The 13,080-nt window shown below is 45.4% G+C and overlaps 1 protein-coding gene across 1 annotated transcript in view; it reads left to right on the forward strand.

Annotated features, from left to right (window-relative positions):
• Positions 1-9,735: 9,735 nt before the first annotated feature.
• The window catches only part of STK10 (serine/threonine kinase 10), a 117,623-nt gene continuing 114,278 nt past the window's right edge, over positions 9,736-13,080 (forward strand). The window contains exon 1 of the mRNA XM_028102837.2: positions 9,736-10,211. Within this exon, the coding sequence (XP_027958638.1) occupies positions 10,056-10,211 (156 nt within the window). The 5' untranslated portion in view covers positions 9,736-10,055. The remainder of the gene's footprint in view (positions 10,212-13,080) is intronic.

A 13,080-nucleotide genomic window follows, 5' to 3' on the forward strand; every position in this document is an offset into this window, starting at 1 on the left:
ATAGCCTTTTTAACGTTATTACCTACCAATACTTTACCTAAAACTCAACATCATGCCTTAATGTCATTAAATATTCACTCAGCATTCAAATTTCCCTGATTGTTTCTTTAAATTTTTAATAGATTGTCAGGAAACCGAACAGATCTAAGTGTTACATTTAGACTGTTTTTTAATATCTTCAGTTTCCGCCTTTCTATCTTTCTTTTTCTTGCAGTTTATTTGTTGAATAATCCAGATTGTCATGTAGAGGAAAACATTCTGGTTTTTGCAGATTTTATCTCCAATGTGTTAACACGTCCCTCTGTCTCCCATATTTTCTATAAACTTGTAGTTAGATCTAGTGTGAAAGCAGGTTTTAGGAAAAGACCAATAAAAAACAGATAAAACTTTTGGCAAGTGTGATAAGGAGAAAGATTTTTAAAATTGAGAATGAGGAAGGAGACAATTAAACTGATAGGAAAGAGATTAAAATACGTATAAGAGTAGCATACACAACTCTCTGGGTGCCTGGCTGGCTCAGTTGGCAGAGCATGTGACTCTCGATCTTGGGATTGTGGGTTTGGTCCCACATTGGGTGTAGAAATTACTTGAAAATAAAATCTTAAAAAAAAAAAGCTAAATTAGGTCTGTCCAATAAATATACCCTGTGAGCCACAGATATGAGTCACATATGTAATTTGAAATTTTCTAGTAGCCACATTTAAAAAAAAAGTGAAAAAGGGGGCACCTGGGTGATTCAGTCAGCCAAGTGTGGGACTCTTGATTTCAGCTCAGGTCTTGATCTCAGGGTCATGAGTTCAAGCCTGGTGTTGGGCTCCATAGAGTGGAGCCTACTTAAAGAAAAAAAGAAAAGAAAAAAGAAAGAAGTGAAATTATTATAATTTTTTAAGATTTTATCTATTTGTTTGTTTAGAGAACATGCACAGGGGGAGGGACAGAGGAGAGGCAGAGAATCCCAAACAGACTCCGAGCCCAGTGCAGAGCCCATCGAGTGGCTTGATCCTGAAATCTCATGACCCCGAGATCATGACCTGAGCTGAAACCAAGAGTAGGGTGCTCAACTGACTCAGCCATTCAGGCGCACCGGAGTGAAATTAATTTTGATAACATTTAACCCTGTGTCTGAAATGTTATCATTTCAATTTGTAATCAATATACTTTTAAAATTAGTTATTTTACAATTCTTTTTCTAGCTTCATTGAGATATAATTGACACACATTATGTAAGTTTAAAATGTACAACATGCAGGGTGCCTGGCTGGCTCAGTCGGTAAAGTGCATGATTCTTGATCTTAGGGTTGTGAGTTCCAGTCCCACGTTGGACATACAGTTTACTTAAAAAAAAAAAGTGTACAGCATGCTTTCTTATTCTTCTAGAGAATCGTAAAGAGAGGAAACTCTCCAACTCATTTTATGTGTCTAACATAATCTTGATATCAACACATGGCGAGATCAGTATAAGACAGGCAAGTTACAAATCTCACTTGTGAACATAAATGCAATAATTCTAAACAAAACATTAGCAAACTAAATCCATACACACAAAAAACTGTGAAAAATAACACCCATAAGGGAATTCTTCAGGCAAAGAAAAACAAGCCCATACAGAGATTCAGGAAGGAAAGAAGAGCACCAGAAATTGAAAATGTGTGAGTAAACCTAAATGAGTATTAACTGTATACAACACTAAAAATAATGTCATATGAGGAATTTAGGTGCAGGTGCCCTCAGAACTCACCAGGAGCCACAAAGGGAAAGATCCACTGGTGCTGAGGGGAGGGAGAACACTTGTCCTATTTAAGGGCGTTTTCCCAGTGTAGCAGTTAGAGTGAGTGCTGCTAGCTACTGTAACAACTCCCAGAATGTCAGAACTCTCTTTTCCAATGCCATGGTAATTGGTAACACTCAAGATGCTGGTGCTCTGTCAGCCTAAGTCCCTGAGTAACTACACAAAAAGACAAAAGATCTTTCCTGTCCTTGTCCTAGCTAGGAGCCAGAGATCTTTACCTGGGCCCTGGGAGGGAGGGCTTTTGTTCCCCTCTCCCAACAGCACAACGCTTCTGCTTTGAAGGCAGTTGGTTTTGCTACTTCCCCGGGGAAGTAGTTGAGGTCTTATATTCATCTCCTGGCGGCCATCAACCACCTCCTTTACTCCTGCCTCAGCAAGAAGTGGCTCTCTTCCGTCTGCTGCCCTGCCCCCGATTTCTCTCACCTGTGGGAAGGAGCTTATGAGGGCGTGGGACCACCCCTTGTGCCCGGGAACTCCAGCTATTCCACACCAACATGGTAGCCCACATTTTGCCTTTAATCCTTTGCCAAAACCTTAGTTGCTTTTCTTTCCACCACTTGTATGGTGGCCGCCATTTTCAGCCACCTTCTGCCAAAGTGACCTGTGTTGTGCCCTATCTGTCCTTGGCAGGAGCTTGTTCCTTTTTAGAACTCAGGTCACTTGGTTGCCTTGGGACCTCAGTTCCCTGAGATTCTCAAGAAAAGTTATAATTTTGTAGATCATCCATACATTTTAATGCGACATTCTTTGTAGCTTACTAAACAGTAAGAAATCGATCTTTGTTGTAAACTACCAAGACGTTGGGGGTTTTGTTTTTACTGTAGCATAACCTAAACTATCCAGACTGATCCAGTGGTTTTTATATGCATTTCCCCGATGACTGATGACATTGAGCATCTTTACATGTGCCTATTTACCATCTATATACATTCTCTATTCTGTTTCAAACCTTGACACAGATATTGATGTGAGGACAGACATTTCCTGTCTTAGATCTAGAAAGCACTTCCCCAAGGAGCCATAGACTCATTTCATGGAAAATTATATTTGGAGACCACATCTGGGCTCAGCTTAGCTTTTTAGCCTGTGAGCCTATTGGCTTTCTCTTGTATTTTGTGTCTTCCTTCCCTAAGCTCTGTAGTTTAGGATTTGGGCAAATGTCTTCAGGGCAAAAGCCAGTATGCATGTACTTACAAGAATGGCTAGATTTAATGATGATCATGTGTTTGGAGTAAAATCACTTGTGGGAATGTAAAGTGATAACAACCACTGTGTAAAATACTTGGATAGTTTCTTTTTCTTTTAAAGATTTTATTTATTTAGTTATTTGAGAGAGAGAGAGCTTGCACGAGTGGGGGTGGGGGCAGAAGGAGAAACAGACTTCCCACTGAGCAGTGAGCCCAATGTGGGGCTTGATCCCAGGACCCTGGGATCATGACCTGAGCAGAAGGCAGACACTTACTGACTGAGCCACCCAGGCACCCCTTAGATAGTTTCTTATAAAGTTAATCATATACTTAGTATAGGACCAACAATTGCTCTCTTAGGGGCACCCAAGAAAAATGAAAATGTATGTCTATGCAAAGACTTATACACAAATGTTCTTGGCAGCTTTATTCCTAATAACTGAAGACTGGAAACATTTCAAATGTCCATTAACAGCTGAATGGAATCACATATTATGGTATAGCCATACAGTGAACACTATTCAGTAATCAAAAGAATGGACCACGAATATATGCAACAACATGCTGAATCTCAACAAACATTATGCTGAATGAAAAGAAGCCAGATTTAAAAGAGCACATACTGCGGTACCTGGGTGGCTCAGTTAGTTAGGCATCTGCCTTCGGCTCAGGTCATTGTCCCAGGGTCCTGGGATCGAGCTCCTCATCGGGCTTCCTGCTCAGAGGGGAGCCTGCTTCTCCCTCTCCCTCTACCTGCCGCTCCCCCTGCTTTTGCTCTTTCTGTCAAATAAATAAAATCTTAAAAAAAATAAAAAATAAAAGAGCACATACTGTATGATTCCACTTATATGGTAAAATACTGTATGATTCCACTTATATGGTAAATTAAGAAAGACAATTCCAATATATGGTGGCAGAAAACAGATGAGTGGTTGCTTGGGGTGAGGAGTGTCAATGGGGGATTGACTTGTGAAGCAGCAGAAGGAAGTTTCTCAGATGTTGGAAAAATTCTATACCTGGACTATGGTGATGGTTAGATGGGTATCTACATTTGTCAAAACTCACTGAACTGTATTGCTTTCACTGGGTGCATTTTTACTGAACGTAAATTAAGTCTCAAAGTAATTGAGTTGATTTTTAAAACTTACAAAAATAAAACAAAAATAGTTCTATTAAATCAGTATTAAGCATTTTTGTTCACCAGAAGACACTGTTTGCAAAGTTAACAGATGGATGATAAATCAGAAAGATATTTGCAATGTCTAAACCCAATAAGAAACTGCAATTAGGGGCGCCTGGGTGGCTCAGGTGGTTAAGCGACTGCCTTCAGCTCAGGTCATGATCCTGAAGTCCCAGGATCAAGTCCCACATCAGGCTCCTTGCTCAGCAGGCAGTCTGCTTCTCCCTCTGACCCTCTCCCTATTCATGCATGCTCTCTCTCTCTCTCAAATAAATAAATAAAATCTTTTAAAAAATAAATTAAAAGAAACTGCAATCAAGGGATGCCTGGGTGGCTCAGTTGGTTAAGTGTCTGCCTTCAGCTCAGGTCACGATCCTAGAGTCCTGGGATCAAGTCCTATGTCTGGCTCCTTGCTCAGCAGGGAACCTGCTTCTCCCTCTGCCTGATACTCTCCCTGCTTGTGCTCTCTCTCTCTGGCAAATAAATAAATAAAATCTGAAAACAAAAACCCTGCAATCAGAAAGTGAGACAGGAGAGGCACCTGGCTGGCTCAATTTGTGGAGCATGTAACTCTTGATCTTGGGGTTGTGAATTTGAGTTCCACATTGGGTGTAGAGATTACTTAAAAGTAAAATCTTTAAAAAAAAAAGTTCAGAAATAATAGTAGTAAAACCAACAAATCATTTATGTAGTGGTTAGAAAAGTTTATGGTATACACACCAAGAAGACGTTTTGCAGACCAAGAACACTCAAACCAAAACCTGGAATGAGGCTCAGGAGTATGTTGTTATGAAACAGTTTATATAGTGAGAAAGCAGTGACTGTCTATTTCTCACAGTGGTTGGTTATCAGAATTTTCTTAAATGATAAGGAACTGGTTAGTGGTTACCTTATATCAACCTTGGGAAACAGTTCAAGTTTTGCTCGTGATTTCCAGAGGCATATGCAAGAAATGACCCAGGTCAAGTTAGTCTTGCAAAATAAGCTAAATTAAGCTTTGTTTGTATGACTAAAATGGTTTTGTCTGCTTGGGGAATTTTCAAGCCTGGTCTGCATTTGTTTTTTATTTTAACAGTATCTTGATTTTAAAACCAGATAAAGACAGTACAAAGTATGGGCCCATTTGACTTGTGAACAGATATGAAAATCCTAAGTGTAAGATTTGCCAGGCAAAATATTTACTTTCCAGGAATGCAAGAATATTTTAATCAGTGAAATTCACCATGTTTTTAGGCTAGAGGAGAAAAATCATATGATTAATATTATGATTAACTTATATGATAAATGAATAAAAATATTTTATGAAGTTCTGCTTTATAGTAGATGATATAACAATGATATGATAGGATATGATAAACAGTTATTAGCAAATTAGGAATATCAGGAAACTTCTTTCTGTGTACAGATCATTTGCCACCATCCTTTCATAAACATCATACCTAGAGGAGAAACTTTAAACCCTTTCCCATTAAATGTTGGACCAAGACAAGAATTTCCATTTTCACTGTTGCTATTTAACATATAGCTAGAGATTCTAGCCAATGCCATAGGAAAGGAAAAGAAATAAGAACTGTAAGGACTGTTAGTAGAAGTTCTACAAAGCCTCGTGACATCTCTCAAGTTAGGGGTGTTCTCCTGTCCCTCAAGCAGAGCAGGCTGGAAGTGCTACCTTAGGGAGCAGGCTTGGCCAAGGACGGATGGGACCTGGAGGAAAAATTCCCATTTCCTTGCGTCTCAGGTGGGTTGACTCTGACGTGTGTTGTACCCTGACCCCCAGAATTCCCCACTAGGATTTAGCCCCAGGTGGCCTCAGCAGTTATCAGCTCAAAGTGCATCCTTTACTGGCTTCATGCCTCCTACTTCCTATTGGTGCTCCTGGCATCACCTCCCAAATAAAGTACTTGCACTCAAATCCTGATCCTTCCCTCTGGGGGAATCCAACCTAAGAATGCTTTTTCTGTGACTATTGTGACTGTGATTTTCTTCTTTCCTTGGTCAATGCAATGTCTTACATTGGTTGCTTTTCTGATGTAAAACCATTCTTTTACTCCTGAGTAAACCTTTCTTGGTCCTGATGTTTTTATTCACCTCTGGTTTCTTGTTGCTAGTATTTTATTTTTCTCTCATTTAATTCATAAGTGAAATTAGTCTATAATTTTATTTTACTGTCTTTATCTAGTTGCAGTAAATCTCATCTCATAAAATGAGTAGAATTCCTGATGTCTTTCAGTAGGAGAAGACTTTTGATTCTTGATTCATTTCTTTATTGGTTATTAGTTTATTTAGGCTTTTGTTTTTATTAAAATTATGTATCCATGTATCATTTATATATTATTTATTTATATCATTTATATTTTCTTGCAAATGATTACCCATTTCATGTAGATTAAAATTTATTCATATTGGGGTGCCTGGTTGATTCAGTTGGTACAGAATGTGACTCTTGATCTTGAGGTTATGAGTTCAAGCCCCATGTTGGATGGAGAGATTACTTAAAATTTATTTTTATTTATTTATTTATTTAAAGATTTTATTTATTTATTTGAGTGAGAGAGAATGAGAGATAGAGAGCATGAGAGGGAAGAGGTCAGAGGGAGAAGCAGACTCCCCACTGAGTGGGGAGCCCGATGGCAGGACTCGATCCCGGGACTCCAGGATCATGACCTGAGCCGAAGGCAGTCGCCCAACCAACCGAGCCACCCAGGCGCCCCAAGATTACTTAAAATTTAAAAAAAAATGTATTCACGTAGGGTGCCTGGGTGGCTCAGTTGGTTAAGTGACTGCCTTCGGCTCAGGTCATGATCCTGGAGTCCTGGGATCGAGTCCCACGTCGGGCTCCCCACTCAGCGGGGAGTCTGCTTCTCCCTCTGACCCTCCCCACTCTCATGTGCTCTCTGTCTCTCTCATTCTCTCTCTTTCAAATAAATAAATAAATCTTAAAAAAATGTATTTACGTAAATTTGTTTAAAATATTTTGTGATTTAAAAATCTTTATAATACAGTATATCCCTCTTTTCATTGTCTCTGGTGAATATTTTTCCTTTCTCTCTTTTTAATTTTTTTTTCTTTGACCAGTCTTGTTGTCTACTAGCTATTTCTGAGATGGAGCTTTAGATTTGTTGAACCTCTCTGATTTCTTACAACTTTACTGAAGTATAGTTTATATATCATAAAATTCACCCATTTCAAGTATATAATTCAGTGATTTTCAGAAAATTTACTGAGTTGTGAAATCATCACCATAATCTAATTTTAGAACATTTTCATCAGGGACACCTGGGTGGCATAGTAGGTTAAGCTTCTGACTCTTAGTTTTGGCTCAGGGTCATAAGATTGGAGCCCCATGATGGGCTTTGTGCTGAGCACAGAGTCGGCTTGCGTTTCTCTCTCCCTCTGCCCCTACCCCCTGCATGCTCTCTAATAATTTGATAAAGCTGTATCTATATAAAGAACATTTTCATCACCCTAGTAAGATTCCTCATGTCTATTCACAGTTAATTCCCATTTTACACCCCAGGCAACCATTAATTTACTTTCTGTCTCTATGGATTTGCCTTTTCTAGATATTTCATGAAAATGGAATCATAAAGTATGTGGTCTTTTGTCTCTTCTAGACATTTCATATCAGTGAAATCGTATAACACATAGTCTTTTGTGTCTGGTTTCTTTCACTTAATGTTTTTGAGTGAACCTCTCCATTTTTGTTTCTTGTTTCATTTTTTTTCTGGAGGGATCACAGAGCCAGTCACAGAGCCCTGAGTGGCTTGGCACAGGCTTGGGGATGAGCTGAGGCTCTGACCTCCGTCCCCTCAAACTTACAGTTTCTGTGAAGTCACAGCCTCTGCCTCCCAGTGGGAAAGCCTTTCCCTTTGTTACCCCACCTCTTCACAGAGTTGGTCAAACCGACCAAAACTATTGAAAAGACCTGCCTTTCAGCTAGTTGGGGGAGGTTTTAAACATGGGCTTACTCAGTGAGAGTTTTCCTTCTTTTAGTGATAAAGACCCTCTACAATTCTAATTGCTCAGTAAGGTGTGGGACCTTTCAAACCTCTTGGCAGCCTTTACTCAGGGCACCCTTTGTGCAGAACACCACCAGCATCCCAGGCTTCTGTAACATTTCGAATTTGCACACTGCTCAGGAAGGGCTGAAAACATCTCAACATTGACATTCTCCATAAGGGTGGAGATTCCTGGAGTGTGACATTTGCTGACATTCCATTTGATTATTAGGTAGAGTAACCATAATAACCTTTGCAGGCTGCGCACCCCTCAGCATGCTCTACTTGGAAATGTAACCTAAAAAATAAAACAGCCAGTTATTTTACCAGCAAAATGGGTTTATACGAGAATAAAAGAAAGTTGCAATTCAGGACAAGCAAGCCAAGGAAAAACCATAGACAAGTCCAACAAACAAAGGAGAGGAACTTTATTTTATGGAGAAAGAGGAAGTTGGAAGGAATTGTTTTGAAGGAAACCTTACTGGAGAAAAGCAAGAGTTCAGGGTGATAATGGTTTTCCATTGGCCGAGTTACCAGAGTAGTGGATTTCTTCCCCGAGTTGCAACGGGCATCTTTCCCTGTTGGTTCCTGTAACTGATCATGTTCCTGTTGAGTATTCTTACGCTGGAGTCCGCAATTGACAATTTTCCTGTAATTGACATCAAGTGCTCCCGACTCCCCTTTCCAGCTCTGAACTCCACTTTAGTGAGGTTTCCTTTTATCAATTTTCACAGAACCACTTTGTAGATTTAGATAAAAATATAATTGTCCTATAGACAGTGAACAGTTGCTGCTACAGGAGCAGTGGAGCAAATCAAATAGCCAGGATCAAGGATTCACTGCTGTCTGTAATGAGCTCAGTTTTTTAAAATTGGGAAATTAAGGCTCAGAAAGTTTTTACTAAATATGCAAACATATCTTAAGATCCATCATGAAGCATGTGATTAAAAAGTCCCCAAGGAGCTCTTTCTCCCGGCCCTCTCATGCTGGCCAGTTTGTGGATCCTGGTGCGGGAGAGCCCCTGGGAAGCAGGAAACTAGCCGGGAAGCCCCGGCCTCCGGGGACTGGCGGCGGCCGCAAGGGGCGCAGCATTTCGTGCACTAGGAGGCAGCACCACGCCGAGGAAACCACACGGGATCCTCCAGCAGGATGTGCAGCCTGGGGCTGGCTGGAGCCTTTGCCCGCTGGGCGTCCCCTACCTGAAAAGTAGGCGCGAGCAAAGCAGGCTTGCGGGGTAGTGGCGGGGCATATTCGGTGATTAAAGCCCTTCACCTCCTTGGCCTTTGGGCGACCATCAGTGGGCGTTCGCGAAAGCCAGTCGGCTTCCCCTCTCGCTCCCACAAACCTTTAGCGAGCCACGCGGCGCGGCCGGCCTCGCAGACCCGGGCCGGTGCCGCCGAGGGATGCTCTAAGCTCTCTTAAAAGCCCTGCCGTGGCTCGCGGAGGCGCGGCGCGCGGGGAACTACAGTTTCCAGAGTGCCCTGCGGCGACGGGCGGAGCCGAGGAGCGCCCGCAGCCAATTAAGGGGTCTCCGGGCGCTGCCGGGGAGCGGCAGGTGGAGCCGGGCCGTGGATGGGCGCGGGGCCAGGTCCCGTGAACGCGTCCCGGGGCTCGCTCGCTGGGCGGGAGTGCGGCGCGAGCGTCGCGGCCAGGCGGGAGGCGGCCCCGGGGACTGGACCGAGCGGGGGCGGGGACCGCTCGCCGCCTGCGCGGTTCCGGGTGTTCCCGCCGCGCGCAGCCCGGGGCGCACTTGACCGGGGTCGGGCTGCGGGGAAGGGCGGGTCTGGGGAGAACCCCAGAGCGCCAAGGCGTCCTCCAGCCCCTCCTCCTCGCGGCCGCCGGAGCCACAGCCCGAGCCGGAGCCGGCGCCACCTCGCTCCCCGGCTCGCGCGCCTCCAGCCATGGCTTTCGCCAATTTCCGCCGCATCCTGCGCCTGTCTACCTTCGAGAAGAGAAAGTCCCGCGAATATGAGCACGTCCGCCGGGACGTGGACCCCAACGAGGTGTGGGAGATCGTGGGCGAGCTGGGCGACGGCGCCTTCGGAAAGGTTTACAAGGTAAGGGCGCTGGGGGTGAGTGGCTCCGGGCGCGTGGAGCAGCTCCGGAAGGAAGGGGCGCCGGCCCCGATCAGTCCTGGCCAACGGCTCGGGAGGGCGCAGAGGGGCTGCGGGTCTTGAACTCGGGGTCCCGCGCTCCGCCCTGGGGACCCTCACGCGGCTCGGCTGGTCCCTGCGTGCTGGGCACCCCCTCTCGGCACAGCCGCCGCCCCCAGCTCCGTTTCTGAATACTTCCTGTGTGTCCGGCACCGCGCTCGGCGCCGCAGGGGGAGACAAAGGGGAGCTTATAGGACCTTGGCATCCGAGACGACGCATCCGCCGTAAAACTGATTCTTAGGCATACTTTTTTAAGACAGGCCATACAGATGCTGTGAGCATGCCGAGGCGTGGAGACAGAGAAACTCGGCCGAGTCTGGAAGGGATCGGTGGAGTTGGGGACACACCTGAAAATGAGCCAGAGCCAGGAAAAGGGGTGGCTCTAGAGTGAGGGGTTAGGCTTGGAAAGGTGGGCTCGGAGTGGGTAGCAGCAAGGGGAGGTCAGGGCCCTGGGAATATTGCGCTGCGGGGATCGGATTTGATTGTGTGTGTGTTTGAGTCACAGCCGGGGAGCCTTCCAGTGCTCAGTCACCTTTCCCTGCAGGAATAAGGGGGCAGAGGGCTTTTGTGGAGGCATGGGTGGGGCAGAGCTGATTAATTCTAGACACGTTTGCAGCAGGTCATTGTCTGGTTCCTGCTCCTGTGAACCAGTGCTGAGTTGTACTGGGGACGCAAACACACAGAGCTCAACGCCACTCTTTCCTCCTCTCCCTCAGGCAACATTTACTGAGCGAAGGGCCCAGCGTTACTTTGCTGTGTAACTCCAGGAGGGATTTTCCTTCCTAAGACACGGGCACCCTCCTTGGGGCTCCCGTAGCTTGTACAGATTGTGGTGGACCACAAAGGAGGCTTCTCTTGGCCCACCTGGTCAGGACTTGCTCTCCGCCTTGCAAGGGGTCCAGAGCCAATTACGCAAGTGTGGTCCCTGGAGGATCAGCGTTAGCGTCACCAGGGAGCGCCTTAGAAATGCAGAATGGCAGGTCCACCCCAGCCTCCTAGGTTAGAGCCTGCCTTTTAACAAGATGCTCAGGTGATGGCTAGGCACAGAACTTTTGAGAAGTGCTGCTCCTAGAGGCAGTTTCGAGGCCAACCAGGCCCATCTCGGTGCCTGTTTGTTACCTTACCACCTCCCCTCGAGCCTGCACTTCCTGTTACAGGGTGGAACCCCCGCTGGAGCAGAGGTCCTGTGATTGGAGAAGCAGGCCTCTGTATCTCTCACACCTGCGCCTTTCGGGCTGCCTTGATTTGCTGCCCTTTTCTTCTTGAGGGCTCTGCATGTGTCTGAGGACAGGCGGCACATCTTTCTTTATCCTTCTCAAGGTGGCATCTTCCTCCTAGCAGCCCTAGGAGACTGTCCTCAGGCTTGCTGCGCTCCCCTTGGACACGCGGCCAGGGTCCTTGCCTTCTCCAGACAGACCCTGTCCTTCCATGTGTGCCCTGGCCATCATGAGGGCAGCTGGACCCTTAGTCAGCTTGCTACATCCTCTTTCCTCCAGAAGGTTCAGTTGGTGTTTTTAGTGCATATTGTTGGCTCGCACTAATATTTTTTCTCTGATAGGGGCTGGCTTTCACTTGCAGTCTTGTCTTCTCTCCCAGTGTATCCTGGCTCCAAATGGTTCATTTTCTTTATTTCTTTTTTAAAGATTTTATTTATTTATTTTAGAGAGTGAGAGAGAGCTTGGAACCATTGGCGGTGGGGGGGGCGGGGTGGGGGCTTGGCAGAGGGGGAGGGAGAGAATCTCAAGGAGACTCTGTGCTGAGGACAGAGCCTGAGCAAGGCTGAATCTCGCAACCCTGAGATCATGACCTGAGCTGAAATCAAGAGTCGGTCACTCAAAACACTGAGCCACCCAGGTGCCCCTCATTTTCTTTTAAGCCTAAATGCAGAACTTTACTTTTATGCTGGTAAGATTTCCCCTTGTCAGTTTTGCTTGTCATTTCCGCCTGCTCTAGCCCTGTAAAACTCCCCTGCTACTCTGGAAGTTTCATACAAAGGAGCGTATCTGATTCACAAGTTATTTTGTCCCCTGGTTGTCCAGGGCAAGTGGACCCTCTTTAAGTGAATCTAGTTCCCAAAGCTGTGAGCTGGCTGCACCACAGCTCCCTCCCCACCACCTCGGAACCCACGATTTTCTCATAATTAAGACAAGAGGGAGCTAGAGCAAGAGAACTGTGAGATGGCTGATACACCTGAACGATATATTACATCACCTGTCTGGCCTTGGGGTGTAACCCGCTCATCCAACTCAACCTCATGTTATATGTGGGGGTACGGGGGCCCCTGGAGAAGAAGGGATTGGAACCCAAGGCTCTGAGCTTCAGTTTAACACTTTCCTTAGTTGCCCACTATGGAAGACCCACCCTGGATTGAAGATCCCTGTCACACATGCCGCCTCCTCTGAAGAGCTTCTTGCTCAGCCCCTTAAAGTTGAATCCGGTAATACTTTACTCTAGACTCTCATCAGTGACCATAACTCCTTTCCACTTCATTGTCCCCTGGCATGGCCACCAGGGCAGCAAAGGCCAGAAGTTCCATCTAGATTTTATGGCTGGGACCAGAACTTACGTGTTGACACGGTGCCTGAGCAGCTAGCTGGCTGTGAACTGGGGAGCACCATATCTACCCTCTGTTCTCCTGGCAGCCAGCATGGGGTAGTCAGTACTGAGGACTTCCCTGGTGTATACAGCCTTAGAAATCTCAGTTTGTCACATGCTTGTTAGGACAGGACTCTGACTCCAGATTTCCTGACGACCTTCTTGCAGAAGCTCAAAA

Source organism: Eumetopias jubatus, unplaced genomic scaffold (genome assembly GCF_037043125.1).
Source record: "Eumetopias jubatus isolate StellerSeaLion01/CBP00866 unplaced genomic scaffold, mEumJub1_p1.0 scaffold_5, whole genome shotgun sequence".
Lineage (NCBI taxonomy): Eukaryota > Metazoa > Chordata > Mammalia > Carnivora > Otariidae > Eumetopias > Eumetopias jubatus.